Here is a 20,626-nt window from a genome sequence, read left to right on the forward strand (position 1 = left end):
TTGATACCACTATCTGTTTTTTACTGTAGAATTGGTAGTCCTGTCTTTATCAGTTATAAGCCAAAAACTTTGTGGCTTATAACTTCTTGCTTACAGACTAAAAAGTTCTCCTTTTTGTCTAAGGCCTCAATTTTAAGAGCATACACAATGGCATACATAAATGTGCAAGTTTTCTTTAGCATTCCTTAACCAAGCATGTGTGCATGTGCTATTAGTATAATTGTTTAGTGTACAAGCTTGCATATTTATGTATGTCATTGTTTGAATATATAGACAAATAATCTGTCTTTTCATGCAAGACGATTAATGGTTTACCGTTAAGAATGTAAGAAAATGGATTCATGATTTTCTTCTTTCTTTTTTTTTTTCATCTTTTAAATTGAAACAAAACTATGGATCTTCTAATTTTCTTTCTAATGTTTTGTGATGCATTCGGCTAACCTTCCTTTGCTTCATTATAGCAAAACCTGCTGCCACTCCATTTGAAGTGAAGGAAATACAAGTGCCTTAGATATAATCTCTTTGTATAGGGTTCTCTGATGTTCTTGGGTGGAGAAAGAAAATAAACAAACAAAATTAATGATAATGTTCAATGAGATATAAGCTCATTTGAAGTTCAGTTCTTGGTTCTATTTCTCAGTCAATAAATGAAACATTTCATCTCATTTTAGGTGATTATACAATCTAATACATGTATATTATGTATATTATGGTAAAAAAGTACACATACACTGACATGTCTTGATATTGGCAGAGATATAACTGTGTACTAACACAGTTTGCTTTGCAACCACCTAATTATAGCCACAGTGACAGGTATGTGGTTATTAAGTTCACTTCACAGCCACATGGTTTCAGGTTCAGTTTTAGTGCATCACATCTCAGGCAAGTGTTTCGTACTAAAACCTAAGGCCAACCATTGGAATTCATTCACATAAACTGTACCAAAGGCCATAATGTGTGTGTGTATGATGATGATGATCATCATCATTGTTTTAGCATCTATTTTTCCATGCTAGCATAGGTCAAACAGATTTGAGGCAGATTTTCTATGGTCAGATGTTCTTCCTGTCACCACAATCCCTCACCTGTTTCCAAGTAAAGTAATATTTCCTCATCATCAAATATGTTTTCACAAAATATTGGAAATGAATGCTACTGGTTGTATGACAGTTACAAACAGTTTATAGCTATAGTAGAACACACTTACTCAAGGGGCCACACAGTGGGACTGAACCTACACAGCCCTGTGTGTGTGTCTTCATTCTCCAGTAAAAAAATGTTCAGCTGACATGTGCGGGCCATTGGAATGAAAATAACCTTACTTGGAAAACAAGTGGCTGGTAATAGGAGGATTGTCTGGCCACAGAAAATTTGCCTCAATGAGTTTCAAGGAACCCAGACCAACATGGAAACGTGAACATAAAAATGATTATGATGGTATGATTATGATGCTATGTAGATGGAGACTGAAAGAAGCCATTGTGCGTGTGTGTGTGTGTGTGTGTGTGTGAGTCCTTATACTAATAGTATTCTCAAATTGAAGCCCCATTTTTGTCATATTAGAGGTGGGTGACATTGTTTGCAATTTTCTGTGAAAACATATCTAGAAAAGAGAAAAATATTACTTCACTTGGAAATATTATCTGACCCATGCAAACATGGCAAAGTAGACATTAGTATGAGAACACACAATGATGATGACAATGACAGCATTGACAATGATGGTGATGGTGGTGACGTTTATGCAAAGTTGGGTTTGCATGAATCACTATTGCAAATTTCTCATTTCTTTTGGAGACTAACTCTGTTATCCTTTTGAGGCTTTTGTGGCAGGATAGACAGCTAGAATAACTCCGTTCAAAAGACACTGATCGGGTTATCTTGACAATAAAAAACTATCCTAGCTACATACATTGTTAGAAGTTTTTATGTGCTACAAGTAGAAAAAGCTGTGAGAACTTTACCAAAAGTATTTAGATGTTTTTCTTAATTTTGCCTTAGTGAAGGCAGAGGTATTGTTTTCAGTCATCTTTGTTTGTTTGTCTGTGGATAAGATATCTCAAGAACCACAGGATGGATTCGGATGAAACTTTCAGGGATGTTTGGCTCATGAATGGCACAAACCGATTAGATATTGGGATCGATCCAGTACTGGACAAAGATTTTGGATTATTTTCCCTGTTTTTTTACTTAATTTTTGAGAGTGGTCAGGTTCATTGTAAGTATTCTCATTTGTGAGAGCAGTCGAGTTTATTTCAGATATTTTCATTTTAAAACTCATCTCTGGCTAATCGTTGGCAGAGGTTTGCACTCTCTGAGTACTCTTGCCTTATTTTTTTGTTTTAGCCTGGATATTGCACAGTCGTACACAGCATGCAGCATGGCCTTATCTGATAATTATATTATCAGAGTTTCTACTCTTTAGCATTCAGATTACTATGTCAAATGTAATGCTTATTTATTTATATTGTTTTGAATTAATCATGCATTATCTAAAAGTACCAGGCCTTCAATGATGTGATTACTTAGTTTTAGGAAAACAATACGGGATAGGTATGAGAGGCTTCATCTTGCCAGTTTTAACATAAAACTCTTAGAATATTATATATTGGGCCAGTTTGAATGCTAAAAGGTTAAACTTATAGTAGTTCACATTTAAATCTTGTGTATATTAAATATTCATTTCATGCTAGAGGAGTACTTTTATTGTTGATCTCTCCAATAATTGAACAGTACACTGTATATACTTTAACCCCTAATATTTGATTTACAAGGAGTGTGTTCATGAACAGTTAAGAGGCAGGACATAGTGATTGATGAAAATTCCAACAAGAATTGAAGCAAATATACAACTGTTCCTTCTTTTCCTATCCATGAACCTATAGTACAGACGTTTTGTTTATATCCCTCGAGACATTGTTGGATAATAAACTTATGAATATGTTCTACAATACATTATACCTATGAGACAAAGCATAGTTAATACACCTGTAATATATACATACATATATACACACACATATGCATATACATACATGTGCGCACACACACGCAGTTTGTAAACATATATACACTTACTTGTACACAGCTTTCACCACACAGGTATATATACACACAGCTCAGGCATATATAAACACATGCATCTCATACATATAAACATTAATGTTTCATGTGTTAATACTTATTCATACAGCACACATAGTCTCTCTCTCTCTCTCTTGCACACACACACACACACACGCACACACAGGTCGGGTTGTCATAATAACATCAATCATTAGTTTTAAGATAGGTGGCAGTATTGCTGATAGAAGTTATATATTGTCTTCAGAAATTTTAATAATATACTTAACTGTAGTTAAGTGTTATATCTATTGAATTTTATAAATGAATTTTGTATATAAATATATACCAAAATTAGAAGGAATGTTCTTTTATATCTAGCTAAGTATTAAAATACAAAGTCTCTGAATATTAACAGATTTTGGAAAACTAATCAGGATACACCTGTTTACTAACTCTTCTAGCAAGTTTAATTATTTTACATGAGAATTCTAAATGCTAATAATTTCTATGGCTATATAAATTCTATCCATTACATACAAAGATATACAAAATTGTTTGGATAATTTGTGCTACACTAAATATATAAATATGCAATGAAAGTTATTATCATCATCACCATTATCATCATCAAGAAGGCTGTGCTTAGCAGTATATTGTCTTTCTTTATGTTCTGGGTTCACATTCTACCAAGGTCGACTTTATCTTCCATCCTTTCAGGGTTGATGAAATAAGTACCAGTTGAACACTGGGGTTGATTTAATTGAGTTGCCTCCTCCGACAAAATTTCATAAAAGGATTTTTATCATCATCATCATCATCATCCTAATTGTTTTAACATTTGCATTTCCATGTTTGCATGGTTCAAACAGAATTCACCGAGGCGGATTTTCTATGGCTGAATGCCCTTCCCTTGCCTCATTTCAAGCAAGGTAATTTTCTCCCATGGCTGGACATGTTTTCGCAGAAGGTTGGAAATGAACAGCATTGCTTGTATGTTGATGATGCTTGTTTACAACATTTGTACAATGTCAAGACAAAGAGACACGAACACACACACACACACACACATATATATACACATACATACACACACACACACAATATATACACAGATTATTGACTTCTGTCAGTCTCCACCTACCAAATACACTTACAAAGCCCTAGTCAGCCCAGGGCTACAAGTACAAGATGCCTGCTCAAGGCAAGGCACCCTGCAGTGAGACTGACCTTGAAATCACATGGGTTTTTTTTGAGTTTTAGGTTGAATGAGTAATGCTCAGTTTGTTATAGTTAATACCCTCAGTTAGTAAAGGTGACTGAATAACTGTTTGGGACCCCTATATTATCAATAGACTAGATTTTCAGTATGATATTTTGTAAGGGCATACTGGAAACACTTTTCTTGTTGCACCAACATCTGAAGTACTCAGTAATCTAAGGATGTAGACCAAAGAGGAGTATAGGAGAGCAATCAGTGGCAACAGTAAGTCAAGAGCTAATACTGAATGCAGAGGAAGCAATCAAAGTTCACTCAATCAGATTAACCTTTAGCGTTGTGGTGACTGTCAACTACATATTCTCATCGATTTGAAATAATAATGCCTTTATCTTATAGAGGTAAGATTTTGGTGATGTGATTGTTTGTTTATAGAATGGCTACATGGCAGTGAAACATGTGCTGTGACTCCTGAGGACATGCGTAAGCTCACAAGGAATGAAGCCAGTATGATCTGATGGATGTGTAATGTCAGTGTGCATACTCGACAGAGTGTAAATACCTTGAGAGAAAAGTTGGACCTGAGAAGCATCAGATGTGGTGTGCAAGAGAGACGACTCTGCTGGTATGGTCATGTGGCAAGAATGGATGAGGATAGCTGTGTGAAAAAGTGCCACACCCTAGCAATTGAGGGAACCTGCAGAAGAGGTAGACCCAGGAAGACCTGGGATGAAGTGGTGAAGCACAACCTTCAAACTTTAGGCCTCACCAAGGAAATGACTAGTGACCGAGACTTTTGGAAATATTCTGTGCTTGAGAAGACCCATCAAGCCAAATGAGACCATAACCTCATGGCCTATGCCAGGGGCGTAACCAGCCCACTTATGCGTACCTTTTCCTTCTTTGGACTCTAAATTCTGCTTGCGAAGACCTGTTGAGGCAAGTGAAATCCAAATCAAAATCAAATTCGATGACTGACATCTGTGCTAGCAGGGTGCAAAGAGCACCCTATAAGTGTGATCGTTGACAGAGCGGCTAACCAGCTTCTGTGCCAGTGGCACATAAAGGCTCCATTTGTGCATGATTGTTACCAGCATCGCCTTCCTGGCACCTGTGCCAGTGGCATGTGTAAAAAGATTCAAGCGAGGTCGTTGCCAGTACCGCCTGACTGGCCTCCATGCCGGTGGCACATAAAAGCACTCACTACACTCACAGAGTGGTTGGCGTTAGGAAGGGCATCCAGCTGTAGAAACTCTGCCAGATCAAGATTGCAGCCTGGTTCGCCAGCCCTCAGTCAAATCGTCCAACCCATATTAGCATGGAAAGCGGACGTTAAACGATGATGATGTTGTTGGGTAGGTGTGAGAATTTGAACATAAAATAAGGTAGAATATTTCGGCCAGATATGACTGGTTTAACCCGTTAGTTTTTAAACGCTGTATCAAGCCAAAATTTTCTATCAGTTTTAGTCAGCCAGATCTGGCCTTTCACACCTACTCTACAATGTCATTTTTAAAATAAACTATCATATCATTGAAATCTCAAAGCTATGAGATAATGCACAATTCAAAACAATGCAAATGAACAAGTATTACATTTGACAAAGTAATGTGAATGCTAAACGGTTATCTGCTAGTGTCTAAGTAGGTGTGGTTTGTCAAGATCTGTGATAGGGAATTGCCACTCTGATAGAACTCAAGCCTGGTGATGCTGGTTCTTTAAAACATTGAAGGTTGATAGTCAGGTATATTTATTTACCATTCTCATCTACCAGCAATAGATTTTGTAGATCCACTTTCCAGAAAGCAATAGGTTTTGTAGATCCACTTGTTGAGTCTAGAGGAAAGTGCAGTCTCCATGACTTTTGCAGGTCCACCAAGACAGGTGAGCTTAACACAGTCATTGTTTCATTTAAATAGTTGCAGGTCAACCCCTGCAGGAAAGACATGCTAAAAGTTTGCATAGGGATGATGTTATGGGAAGGAAAGGCAAAAATAAAAATAAGGCACACCTGGTGCTCCCTAGGGCACAGTGTCTTTCTCCTTTTCTTTTTTTTTTTTCCTCATATTTTATCATTGGTTATAAGCAATGAAATATACATACCTGCCATCTGAAAGGAAATAGTTTTTGACTCTACAAAGAAGAACTTTAAAACATGTTTTGTTATATTGGGAGCCATTTCACTTAAAGCTTTGTTGTAATGAAATCACTACTTTGATCAGTAAGAAAAATTATACCAAATAGTTTTAATCACAGAGTTGGGAAGAAAATGGAGCCCAAATCTTTGAACAAATTATTACAAATAATGGAATATAACACCTAATGCTGCAAATAAATATCATTCCTGACAACTCCAACAGTTTGCAAATAAATTATACTGACACATTTAATTCTTACAATCTAAAGAATTGGAAAACCTGTTCACAGCTTTATTATTTTTCTTTGAAATGATTTAGATCGACCAAGACTAACTGTGATGTATTCTTATTATATCATAACAACTAAATTATAAACAATTTTGATATTTGTATTTTGAATCAGCATAAACAGGGGAGATGGATTTGTCTTGTTATAATAGCTGCACAAAATTTATTTCCAGATTAAGTCAAGTATGTTGATATAACTTTGCAAAAGATACATTCAGATTTAAATGATTAATAGACATCCTACACTCAATGACATTAGATTAGTGAAAAACGATGCAATAATTCTAAAACTTTGAGTTTCTAACACAGTATTTACAAAATACACCTAATTACTGAGGTAGATTCATATATTTTTAATTTGAAAGAATAAATTTCTGTAAACACTAAATGTACCATACATTCTGAAAATTTTTAAGAGTACTGTAGTAATCTACCTATACAGCATCAATGAAAAATTTATTCTTTGCTCTGAATATATTTTGTATTTGTACTTTTTGAAGATTTTTTCCTTTCACTTTTTAAACAGGTGGTTTGGTAAATAAATTATTAGAAACAAAAAAAGAACTGGAAGGCACTATTGCTTCAGAGGAAAAGTCAAAAGTTAAAATTGTAAGTATGAAAATAAATAAGAATCAATATTTTGCTGATATAATTCTTTCCTTCCAAAAGATATGAAATTGTTTTATTTATTCAATTATTTAACAACTTTACGGTCTTTACAGAATTTCTTTAGTTCTACAGAGCAAACTGATTGAACATCGTTCAAATTGATGTCCTTGTGTAGTTTTATTTACTTTGTTAACATTTTGAAGTGGAGTGAGTAGTTTTGTTGCCATGTGTATTTCCTTGGCCTATATATTATTTTTATTTATTTGTTAATCTTACAACTTGTTTTATCAGATTTTCTTAAATTTATGATAAATAAGATTAGCTTGGTTAAAGCTCACTTCAAATTAATGTTTGCTATTGAAAGAAGTTCAAAATGGATTTGTTATAAAAGTACAAGGCACAGCTGGGATGCTGGAGAAAAAGATGTTTATTGAGTGAATTTAAAAAGATAAAAGTAGAACTGGTAACTTTGACAGAAGCAGACATATACACAGCTTGAAAATGGAGCGAAGGTGTTGAGTTGCACAATTTAGCTAAAAAAAAATTATGATTATTGCTGCTAAATCACCATGGGGTTTTACAGTCATATAGTAGTAAAGAATTGCATTCTACAAGAGCTGTATGTGTGACAACCCCTCCGTCACTCCAACCCCCCACACTCACATTTATCCCTCCTCTTCCTCCTCCCAGCCTTCCACTACCCCCCACCACCCCTCCCACCTCAGACCCCCCTCCCCACTTCAGCCTGTTGTTACCATTCCTCCTGATCTTCTCTCTGAGGCGGAGCGCTCTCTTCTCAGTAGGGGTCTACACTTCACCCCCCCACTCCATCCAGTAACGAATTTCAGACTCATGCTGATCTTCATAGCTTTGTGCGCTGTGTCAGGCTATATGCACTATTCCACAACACTGCATCTAATGAAGAGGACTATTCCACAACCTGCATCTAATGCACTATTCCACAACCTGCATGTAATGAAGAGGACTGCTTCACCAACCTGGGCTGCCGACCATCCCACTGGACGCCAGCTCCTGGCCAATTCCAAACAGTTGATCATTTTTCGGGCATTTGTCAATGTGTTGCAGACTAGTTTATCTTTCACAGGCTTCCCCGACATCTAAACATCTCCCCAGCCGAACTCTCAGCTCTTCAATGTCTCCAGCACTACAAAGACATTATCATAAAACTAACTGATAAGGGTGGAGCCATGGTGCTGTGGTGCATGGACCTCTACAAGGCTGAAGCTCTCCGCCAATGTTGAGACACCTGTGCTGGTGGCATGTGTAAAAATATTCGAGCGAGGACATTGCCAGTACCGCCTGACTGGCCCCTGTGCCTGTGGCACGTAAAAAGCACCCACTACACTCTCGGAGTGGTTGGTGTTAGGAAGTATCACTGACGAAGGGAGGGCTGTTTTAAGCTAACCCTAAATTGGTCCGATATGGTAATAATGGAATTTTTTAGAGATTTCTGTCCACCTTTTTTCGAGTAGCGTGCGTATTGTGAAAAAATTATATGGTTAATGGACAATATGCCCAATTTTTCGGCATATTTGGCATTAGAAATTTTTTCGTTTGCCCTTATCTATGAATTGTATATATATGCATGTGTGTGTATATATATATATATATATATATGCATGTATATATGTATGTATATATATATATATATACATATATGCGTGTATCTTTTATCTTTCACTGGTTTCAGCCCAAGGTTGAGATCATGCTCGTGCACCACCTGTAGTTACTAAGTTTTGTTTCCAGTATTTTTTGGGTGAAGTACCGAGTTGGACAGAGCTGCTCTTCCTTGCGTCTCCTTCCACTATATGGATTCATTTGGTATCTTAGATAGAAACCTATCCAAACTTTCCTTGAAAACTTCCACATCAACGCCATGTAGATCTCTATGGTTGCCTGGCAGGATTTCAAACAATTGAGGGCCCTTGAACCCCAGACTATTGCAGTACTGTCCTTATTTTAGATGAGCAAGATGTGATCTTTGGTATGATGCAGTCCCATCCAGTTCAAAGACTGGTACAGCGGTCAATTCCAAAATTGGGAGGTAAACCCTCCAAGATCTTCCAAATATATATTACCACATATCGCTCTTGACTTCTCTTCAGGGTATAGAGACTCAGCCCCTTTAGCCTCTCCCAGTAGCCTGTCTTTTTCATCAAGTCAATCTTCTTTGTGTATTGGTGCTGGATTGCTTTGAGTTCCACAGTTTGTTTCACACTCTCTGGAGACCATAGTTGGGAGCAATAGTCCAAGCAGCTGAGAACAAAAGTCCTCCATTGGAGTAGCAGGACCTTTCTTTTCTTGGTTCTGAATGTCCTCAGAATCCATCCAGACACACGCCTGCACAGTGTTGCCATTTTGGTAATATGCACATGGAATGTTGCTTCATTGCTCATGTGAACCCCCAGGTCATGCACCGACTCTGACTCTGGGATCATATTACATTCTGGTCCAGTTTATTCCGATTTTAGCCTGGTGTTGGACCGATAGTGGAGTGCCTGAAATTTCATAGCATTGAACTGCATGTTATTTTTGTTAACCCATTTGTGTATCTCATTCAGGTCTTTCTACAGTTTTATGATGTCCTCTGGGTTTCTAACTGCCTGCGATAGTTTTGTGTTGTCAGCATAACTGGTCAGATTGGCTGAGTGTACCACAGAGGGCATGTTGAGAGGGCCATCACAAATAGTAATACAGTTCCCTGTGGGACTCTACTGAGAATTGATGTCTCTTCAGAGTGAGCGTCATTGGTAACAACTGTCTGATTCCTACCCTTCTAAAATTCATACAGCCACTCACCCAGTTTCCAAGTAAAACCAAGGTTTCGCAGCTTCTGACATATCATGTCAAGATCAACTTTGTCGAAGGCCTTGGTACAGTCGAGGTATAGCATGTCTACACCCTCCATAAATCCTACATTTTATTTTAGAATTAATGGGAGCTACTGTCTTTGAAGACTCATATTGTAGTTGAATGCTCGAAATGAGGAGTAGATAGACAGCTGACAACTGATGAAGGGTCCTTTCTCTGTGTTTACTTGTCCTGTTTTCCAGTTTTTCTCCTGTTGTTTGTATATTCAACTCATTTGTTTTCGTATTTCATGTTGTTTTCAGAGTTGGTGAAGTCTTGTATCCATATATGCATATATATATATATATGCATATATATATATATATATATATATATGGATTTATATGTTTTGTTTACATATATATATATATATATATGAATGTTTGTGTGTGTGTGTATATATATATGAATGTTTGTGTGTATGTATATATATGTATATATGAATGTTTGTGTGTGTGTGTATATATATGTATGTTTGTGTGTGTGTGTGTGTGTGTATGTATATATATATGTGTGTGTGTATATATGTATGTTTGTGTTTGTGTGTGTATATATATGTGTGTGTGTAGTTCTATATATATATATTTATATATATATGTATGTATATATATGGAAATATTTTATTCACAAATGCATTGTAATAATGCTGAATAGTATGAATAGGACAGAACATATGTGTGTGTATATATATGTGTGTGTGTGTATGTATGTGTGTGTATATGTTTGTATGTATATATATGTATATGTATGTATATATATATGTATGTATATATATACATGTATATATATATATATATATATATATATATATGTGTGTGTGTGTGTGTATATGCACACTGGTCTTTTTTTATAACAGGAAACTTGCCAACATTATTCTTAAGCAACCATTATAATCATTTGTTTATTATATACTAAGTATATTGAATTTTTTCTAAGAGAAACTGTCATGGCAACCAAAAGGATATCGAAATCAAAGACTACTGCAGATTGTTTCAACATGTCAAGTATTTCAAGCAAGAAAGAAAATTCAGTAGATCTTAATTGCCACAGCATGTCCATCTTTATACACATGCAAAGTCTTTAAGTTATTCAACCATCTCTACCTCTCTCTCTAACATCTTGTTCATTTCTCATTAATTAACTGTCAAGAAGAGAGAAGGATGAATAGATGAATATAGGCCAGGAGTGGCTGTGTGGTAAGTAGCTTGCTTACCAACCGCATGGTTCTGGGTTCATTCCCACTGTGTGGCACCTTGATCAAGTGTCTTCTGTAGCCTAGGGCCGACCAAAGCCTTGTGAGTGGATTTGGTAGACAGAAACTGAAAGAAGCCTGTCGTATATATCATCATCATCATAATCAACATCATCGTTTAACATCCCTTTTCCATGCTAGCATGTGTTGGACGGGAAGTCAGGAGGCTGCACCAGGCTCCAGTCTGATCTGGCAGTGTTTCTACAGCTGGATGCTCTTCCTAACACCAACCACTCCATGAGTGTAGTGGGTGCTTTTTATATGGCACTGGTGCCAAGGGAGGCTGGCAGCAGTCACGATCAGTTGGTGCTTTTTATGTGCCACCAGCACGGAAGCCAGTCAAGATGGCGCTGGCATCGGCCATGTTCGGATGGTACTTTTATGTGCCACCAGCACAAGTATCACAACTACAATTTCCATTTGATTTTTATTTTGATGTTGATGTACTTGACTCAATAGGTCTCCTCAAGCACAGCAGGTCGCCCTACTATCCAAGGTAAGTACAGCAGGCCGTCCTGCAATCCAAGGTACTTTGGATGGGCTGGGGCTGCTATGTGAAGCTGGTGCAGGAAACAGCCATGAACTCACATTATTTGTCAGGTCTTCGCAGTCACAGCATATCTCCAGAGATCTCAGTCGTTCATCATTGCCTCTGTGAGGCCTGATGTTCAACGGTCGTGCTTGACCACTTTATCCCATGTCTTCCTGGGTCTACCTCTACTCTAGATTCCTTCAACTGTTTGGGAGTGGCACTTCTTCACACATCTCTCCTCATACATCCATAGTACATGACCATACCAGCGCAAACGTCTCTCTTGCATGCCACATCTGAGGCTCCTATTGTCCATTATTTCTCTCAGGGTGCTTACACTCTGTCATGTGTACACACTGACATTACACATCAAGCAGATCATGCTAGCTTTATTTCTTTCAAGCCTACACATGTCCTTTGCAGTCACAGCCCATGTTTCATTATCATGAAGCATGGCAGTTCGCACACATGCGTTGTACAATCTACCTTTCACTCTGAGCGAGAGACCCTTTGTTACCAGTAGGGGTAGAAGCTTTCTAAACTTTACCCAGGCTATTTGTATTCTAGTGGTGACACTCTCTGAGCATCCACCTCCAAAACTAACTCGGTCACCTAGGTAGTGGAAACTATCAACTACTTCTACTTTCTTCTGGAGTGTGATGTTTTCTGAGTATCTGTGGTATCTATTGCCCCTGTGCATCTGCTGCACATGAAAGCTATCTTATCGGTTAATTTTCCTCTGATGTTGCTGCACCACTTATGCATCCATAGCTTACACTGAGTACATCTTATGGAGTTTCTACCTACACTTTTTCTACAGATCGAGCAGGGCCACCTACTTGAAGCGGGGGTGTGATGAGTTCGCCTTCCTACTTACTATAACTTTAGTCTTTGCTACATTTACTCTAAGGCCTTTTGATTCTAAACCTAGCTTCCACACCCAAAATTTCTTTTCTAGTTCCGGTAGTGATTCTGCTATGAGGGCCAGGTCATCAGCATAGAGGAGCTCCCAGGGGCAACCCGTCTTGAATTCCTCTGGAGGGCTATGTTGAATACAAGGGGACTGAGAGCTGAACCTTGGTGGACCGCTACTTCTACCAGGAATTCTTCACTATACTTATTGCCAATCCTAACCTTACTAACGGCCTCTCTGTATAGGGCCTGTACAGCCCTTATTAACTGTTCGTCAATCTCCAGTTTCCACATTGCCCACCAGATAAAGGATCGGGGGACCCTGTCAAAGGCTTTCTCCAAGTCCACGAAAGCTAAGTAGAGGGGTTTATCTTTAGCTAGGTATTTCTCCTGCAGTTGTCGAACCAGGAATATGGCATCAGTGGTGCTTCTATCTGGAACAAAACCGAACTGCATCTCATCTAAGCAGACTCTCTCCCTAATGAGATGGGTTATGACCCTCTCTGTGACCTTCATCACCTGATCCAGCAGTTTGATACCCCTATAGTTATTTCTATCAAGAGCATCACCTTTACCCTTGTAGCAGTTGACTATGGTGCTGCTACGCCAGTCATTGGGTATGACTCCATTATGAACTACCTGGTTTACAATGCGGGTGACTAGGCCATAGCCCACACCACCAGATGTTTTAAGCATCTCAGCAGTTATTCCTGATGGGCAGGGGGCTTTTCCTGGCTTCATACCCTTAATTGCTTTATCTACTAGGGAGCTGTCTATTGGGATAGCTGGTCCCTCTACTGGGTCATCATTTGGCAGGCTTTCCTCCTCCCATTCATTCTGCACATTCAGCAGTCTTTCATAATGGCCTCTTTTTTTTCAGAAACATTAAAAGCAAGTGCACCATCATCCATGCGGACACATTTCTCTCTTGTGACATCACAATTTTCTCTCACACACTGTCTAGCAATCCGAAATACCTCAGTTCTTTGGTCCTCACATCGCTGGACATGTCTGTGTATATGTTTGTGGGTCTTTGTCCCCCAACATCGCTTGACAATCGATGCTGGTGTGTTTACGTCCCCATAACTTAGTGGTTCGGGAAAAGAGACCACTAGAATAAGTACTAGGCTTACAAAGAATAAGTCCTGGGGTCGATTTCCTTGACAAAAGGCGGTGCTCCAGCATGGCCACAGTCAAATGACTGAAACAACTAAAAGAGTAAAAGATACTGAAAGTATGAATGATAGAGTTTGACATAATTAGGACAAACTTGACAACTCTCTTATAGACTTTGCCTTTCGAAATGAGTTTAGTGTATATCCTAGGTAACTGAGAGAGAGAGAAATATAGATTTTAATTCTTAGTGAATTTAATAGAAGTTTATGAAGATGTACTAAAGAAAAGGATTTAATATGATAGAGATAGCTTTCAGAGATGACAATATTCCTTGCATAGTAATGCTAAATGGTTTGATATACACCTTCCCTTGATTATTGTTGGTTCTTACATAACTGACCTGGGATAACCCAATATGCTCAATCGTGAACCATGTTATGCTTATCCTGAATTGATTTGTGATTACATGAATCAGCAATCAATCAGAGATTCTGTTTGAACTGCAAAAGAACTACCCAGCAGCCATCCACAATGCTTAGCTACTCAGGATGTACTGATTATCACTCATGTTTACAACACTCTGTTGGAAGTTTTATATGGATACACATGCCCATCAAAATATCACCAATGAACAGAAAAAAGATATTTTTCACTGCTCTATCCCCATTATTTATTGATTGTGCTGGTGACACACAAAACACACCCAGCACACTTTTTAAAGTGGTTGACATTAGGAAGGGCATCCAGCTGTAGAAACCATGCCTTAACAGACTTCTGGAGTCTGGACAGCTCCCTGGCTGGCCAACTCCTGTTAAACCATCCACCCCATGCCAGCATGGAAAACGGACATCAAACGATGATGATGATATGATGATGATAAATTTTACTCTAAATATTATCCCCATCATGAAACAGTATCATTTATGCATAAAAATTGTTTGAAGGTGATGTCATTTGGATAAGTTAGAGGGAGGAGATGCAGTCTCAGAATGAAACCTATTTTCCCCTGTGTTCTATTATTCATTTATCACTAACTCTTTTAGCCTTTTAGCATTCAGATTATTCTGTCAAATGTGATACTTATTTATTCATTTTGTTTTGAATTTACCATGCATTATCTTGTAGCTTTAAGATTTTGATGATTGATTATTTATATTTAGAATTGACATTGTTGGGTAAGCATGAGAGACCAGATCTGGTTGGTTTGAACATAAAATAGGAAGAATGTTTGAGATAGATATGGCTGATTTAAATGCTAAATGTTTAACACAGTGTTTTTATAAAATGCCACCCCCACTCCTCAGATAAATGAGGATATATAATTGATAGTGAAACTTAAAAATTGTAATGTAGAATATTCATAATTAAAATTTCTATTACTAATTTCATTATGCAAAATTTTCTGTTCTTTTATCATTTGTATTCATTGGATGAATATTATGTTTTTTGTGAAGAATTAAAAGTTACTCTAATGTAATGAATGTCAACCAGAGAACAGATGAAATTAGTTTTAACCATTTTATCAAAAGTAAGAAATGCAAAGTAGTATATAATAAACAATGATAACTGTACTGACTTCATGAATTTCTTATTAGAATACACTGCATGTGGCATTCTTCACTTCAGAATAACATGTTAAAATGTTCTGACATGTGTAATTGGCTGCCTGTGAATGAGAACTGAATCTCAGTTGATGACCTTTGGGAAACCCTCAACATAGTTGCTTATATGAGTTAGTGACAGCCAATATGTGATTTATAACCCGCTAGAAATAGGCACTGAATCTCACTCAAATTATAGCCCATCATCTTTAAAACAATGGAAAGAGATATTAGATACCCCTATGGAATGTCTTGGATCATAGGTGTGTCCAGTGAGGTTCAGCCTTGGGACAAATATCACCATAAGTAATATTTATATTTTTTTTTATTTATTATTATTATTATTATTATTATTAGTAGTAGTAGTAGTAGTAGTAGTAGTATCATTATCAGTGTTCATGAGGCACATGGCTCAGTGGTTAGAGCATCAGGATCACAATCATAAGGTAGTGAGTTTGATTCCCAGACTGGGCTCTGTGTTATATTCTTGAGCAAGACACTTTATTTCACATTGCTATACTCACTCAGCTGTAGAAATTAGTTCGACATCACTGGTGCCAAGCTGTATCGGTGTTTGTCTCTCCCTTGGATAACATCAGTGGCATGGAGAGGGGAGGCTGGTATGCACGGGCATCTGCTGGTCTTCCATAAACAACCTTGCCCAGACTTGTACCTCAGGGAAGAACTTTCTAGGAGCAATCCCATGGTCATTCATGACTGAAGGAGGTCTTTATCCTTTGGAACAATGATGGACTAGTATAACCTGTAAAGAATTAGATAAGATGCATTTGCACTTTTAGTTATGCCTCTCAATTTTATGAGTTCAACTACTGCCATGATCAACATTGTCTTTCATCTTTGAGGGATTGATATAATTATTACCAGATAAGTACTGGAGTTGTTTTAACTGAAGGTGCCCTCCACTGAAATTTGAAGTGCAGTTCTCATGTTACAGATCAGTAGGATTTGTTTTTAGAATAGCATATTGGTTAAGTCCTGTACTAAGCTCTTTTTGGTATTTAGTTAAACTTCTTTACACACCGAGTACAAATCCTACTGGTTTGGGTTTCCTTCTTCGAGCTTTATAAGTAGTCAAGTACTATGATTGACTTTGTGTGGTTTGACTTTGCATTTAATCTTTCCAGTGTCACTAAGCTAACTATTGGTACTTCCACTCATTCCATTTCTGTGCATTTGCTAGTAAGTGGTGCAAAGACACTTAGCTGTTACTGCATGTAGGATGGTTCCCACTATTGGCCAAGACCTTCATAAAGATCCTTCAGCTGCATTTTTTTGACAAGGAGAGCTAGCAGTTTTACTCCATCTAGTGGTTATGGCAAAAGGATTGCACAGTTCACACATTTTAAGAATTGGGGATAGGATTTTGTTGCTTTGACCAAGCCTTTGTCACTTCTTTATATAAGATGAGGAGGAAGATACTGCCCTCTAGGAAATTTGATGAAAAGTTGGTGAAAGTGGCAAACTGTTGCATGTGAGATAGGATTACAGGTAAGTTCACTGCCATCAATTCACCATGAGGAAAGTTTACCAAGAAATTATATCCATAATATCTCACCATTAATAGCTAAAAGCGATTTTATTGAAAGAAGAAATGGTGAATTGATGACAGTGAACTTTCCCTGCAGTGAATTGAGGACATGGTGAGATAGCCAGTTCTTGAATCCTTCTCAGAGAGTGTAGGTGAGAGAAGGTAACTACCTGGGTAGCAAGGTGGTTAGAGTTATGAGATACCCTGATTCACCATAGGTGGTAATTCATATCTCATTGTGGGGGTCTTTGCATTTTGTTTTGTTTTTTTCAAAATCCTTATAAAGTTTTAATTTTTTTTTTTCCATGTTATGTTACATTTTTATCATCCCCAGTTTTATTGCATAAAATGCTTCGTATGTATTTGTGAGGTTCTTGCAGCCCATAAAATGGATTATTATCAATATTATTATTATTATTATTTACAAAGTTTGATTGGACTAGATAAAATGGGTGTAATCTTGGATCAACATTAAAATAACGCAAAACATATCATACTAATAAAATAAAGCATTTTCAATTTGTTTGAATTTTATCTCTTCATTTAGATTGCACTGATGCATTAATATTTAATGCAAAATGGACTAAAGCAATAGCAGTGATTTCACTTTATGTATATTGGATGCACACACACTTGCACATTTTAAGTAATATTCATTGCAAATTCTTTGACTTTTTTGTTTGTTGTCATAACAACAAGCATCAATATTTTAACACATCACAGATTTCCAACTAGAATGTATACTTTTCATGGCTCTTCCCATTGGCAGTTTAATTGTTTAACTTACAAATGAAAGACATTAGAAATAAGCCAGTGTTGATATATGTTGCTGTCAAAGATATTCCTAATATAAACTTTTTTTTCCAAGAAAATCAATCTGTATTTGAATCTTTCTGAGAAAGCAGAAGCAATCAATCTTCATTTATGCTATATAGGTTATGTTGTTCTTATTGTTGCTGTGACTGCTTTGTTTATTGGCAAAAAAAAAAAAAAAACTAACTTCACTCAGAACGGGATTTAGATTTCTTTACCTATGAATAAGGTAGATGGGAATCTCATTGTAGTCGTTGTGCTGCGTTTGTTGCCATAGCAGTTCGCTTTGCTGTGAGTCAGTTGCTATTTAACACCTGGGTAGTCTTGATTATACTGATAGATGATGAAAGATATTCAGAACCCAAAATCCCTGCTTTTCGGCTGCGACTACTTTATTCAAATATGTTAGTTTTTGTTTGGCTTTCATATTGCGAAAATAGATATCATAGGTGCAGGTGAGGCTGTGTAGTAAGAAGCCTGCTTCCCAACTACATAGTTCCAGGTTCAGTCCCACTGTATGTCACCTTGAGTCTGTATCTTCTACTATAGCCTTGGTCACAAAAATTGTCTGACAGCCATGATTTGGTTCTTCTGCTTGTGTGGCATGGTGCAGAATCCTGTAGCCTGACACAAGGTCTTCCAACAGCCACCTTCTTGATTCAGGGCAGCACTACCTCCTCCAGGCACTTTATGTAGGCCTTCCTGTTGAGTTTGAGGCCATGTGAGAAGATGAATGGAAGCATAACATCGCCATCACTAGTGATCACTCCATACACCATAGTGTTGACTGGATGTTTGATTTTTATCACTCTCAGTACATATCTTGTGGGCACAGCACACCAAAGGTTGTTCTGTGTGTTCACCATCTGTTTGTATAGGAGCTCCAGTGCAAATACCCAGCCTGTCATTTCCAAATCTCTGGCAGAGTGAATTGCATCATGGTGCTGTTTTACTCACAGATGGTGCCCAACTAACCCTATTATACTGTGTAGTCAATAAAACGTGGTTTCTTGCATATTCAGGATCTCTGTCATGTAAAACATAGAAAAAAAATTTCGGAAAATGTTCAAAATTTTAATTTGGAGGTGGGAGGTGAAATTATAATTTTTTATTTTTTATTTGAATATTCGTAATTGTTGACATCTAAAACATAGAAATCCCCCAAAATATTTTTTTTAAATGCATTTTTCCAGGAGTGGTACGATTCTGCTTTAGCCCAATATATATATATATGTGTGTGTGTGTGTGTATGTATGTGTGCATATGTGTGTGTGTTTATATGTATGTGTGTTTGATTATATGTATGTATGTATGTTTGTTTGTATGTATGTATGTGTATATATCTATATGTGTATCTTTGTGTCTATGTTTGTCCCTGCTCCACCACTTAACAACTGGCATTGGTGTATTTATATCTTCATAACTTAGTGGTTTGGCAAAAGAAGCTGACAGAATAAGTACTAGGCTTAAAAAATAAGCCCTGGGGTTGATTTATTTGACTAAAATCCCATGAAGGTGGTGCCTCAGGATGGCCATAGTCAGATGGGTAAAACAAAAGATCTGCTTTACTTTCTTGGTCCCTTCCACATGCTATAAACCCATAGCACCCCTTTTGAGGGCAGAGAAAAGATCCAAAGGGAGGGTGTTGAAAAAAAGTGGGTTGATAATGGTGTGGCCAAATGGAGTCAATAGATCTAAAAAAAAAACAACAAAATAATAGGTTAATTATGTTAAGTTTTATTTGTGAAATACAGTTGTTTGGAATGTGCTACAGAAAGTGGTCTGTAGTCACGGGTGGTGGGGTGCTAAGAATATGGCAGCCTAAAAAAGTTTGGTAACCTCTGCTCTAAATGAAGAATGAGTTGAGGAGTTAAATTTGGAAATTGAAGATGGTAACAGTTGGTCCCTGCTCAGTTGTATTACTAAGTTGTTACTTTTTTTTTCAATTAATATCATTGTGTGTGTGTGATGGACGACTATAAAATGCATGTTTAAAATGAATGAAAAGTTGAAAAGAAACAGAAAAAGAAAAATATTCCATTGCTAGGAAAAATTAACAGAATGGAAAAACTATCCAAGATATAGTCTATTTACATAAACCAAGAATTACAGCAGTAAATTAATTTTTTTTTTTAATGCTTTGGAGACACCATGTTATGATCATCATCCTCATCATTACCATCATTTAACATCGGTTTTCTAAGCTAGCATGAGTAGGACAGTTCAACAGGAGCTGGCAAACCAAACTGTATCAGGCTCTAGTCATTCGTTTTACAAACAACTGTATTTACATGAATCACTATGAAATTTTCAATGTGTTCAGGCTTACTGCTATTACTATAATAACACTATGCCAGTTCTTTTGGACTGCTAACCTCATCTTCCTTGAAGAATTTCATTAAAACCTGAAAGATCTTTCAGGTTTTAATGAAATTCTTCAAGGAAGATGAGGTTAGCAGTCCAAAAGAACTGGCATAGTGTTATTATAGTAATAGCAGTAAGCCTGAACACATTGAAAGTTTGCCTGGTTCTGAGAATGGCTTTTTACAAGCCCTGTAGTAAATATTAAGCTATTAATAAATGCAGCTTTCATTTTCAACATTATCAAAGGAAAAAAAAAGAAACAGTCTATGTGTGAATATGTGGGTGGATGTTCTTTT

At 37.1% G+C, this 20,626-nt stretch overlaps 1 protein-coding gene across 1 annotated transcript in view; it reads left to right on the forward strand.

The window, feature by feature from the left end:
* LOC115213076 (TRAF3-interacting protein 1) overlaps window positions 1–20,626 on the forward strand; it is a 238,366-nt gene that overhangs the window by 190,847 nt on the left and 26,893 nt on the right. The window contains exon 13 of the mRNA XM_029781996.2: window positions 7,238–7,320. Within this exon, the coding sequence (XP_029637856.1) occupies window positions 7,238–7,320 (83 nt within the window). The remainder of the gene's footprint in view (window positions 1–7,237; window positions 7,321–20,626) is intronic.

The sequence above is a fragment of the Octopus sinensis genome, linkage group LG6 (genome assembly GCF_006345805.1).
Source record: "Octopus sinensis linkage group LG6, ASM634580v1, whole genome shotgun sequence".
In the NCBI taxonomy this organism is placed as follows: domain Eukaryota; kingdom Metazoa; phylum Mollusca; class Cephalopoda; order Octopoda; family Octopodidae; genus Octopus; species Octopus sinensis.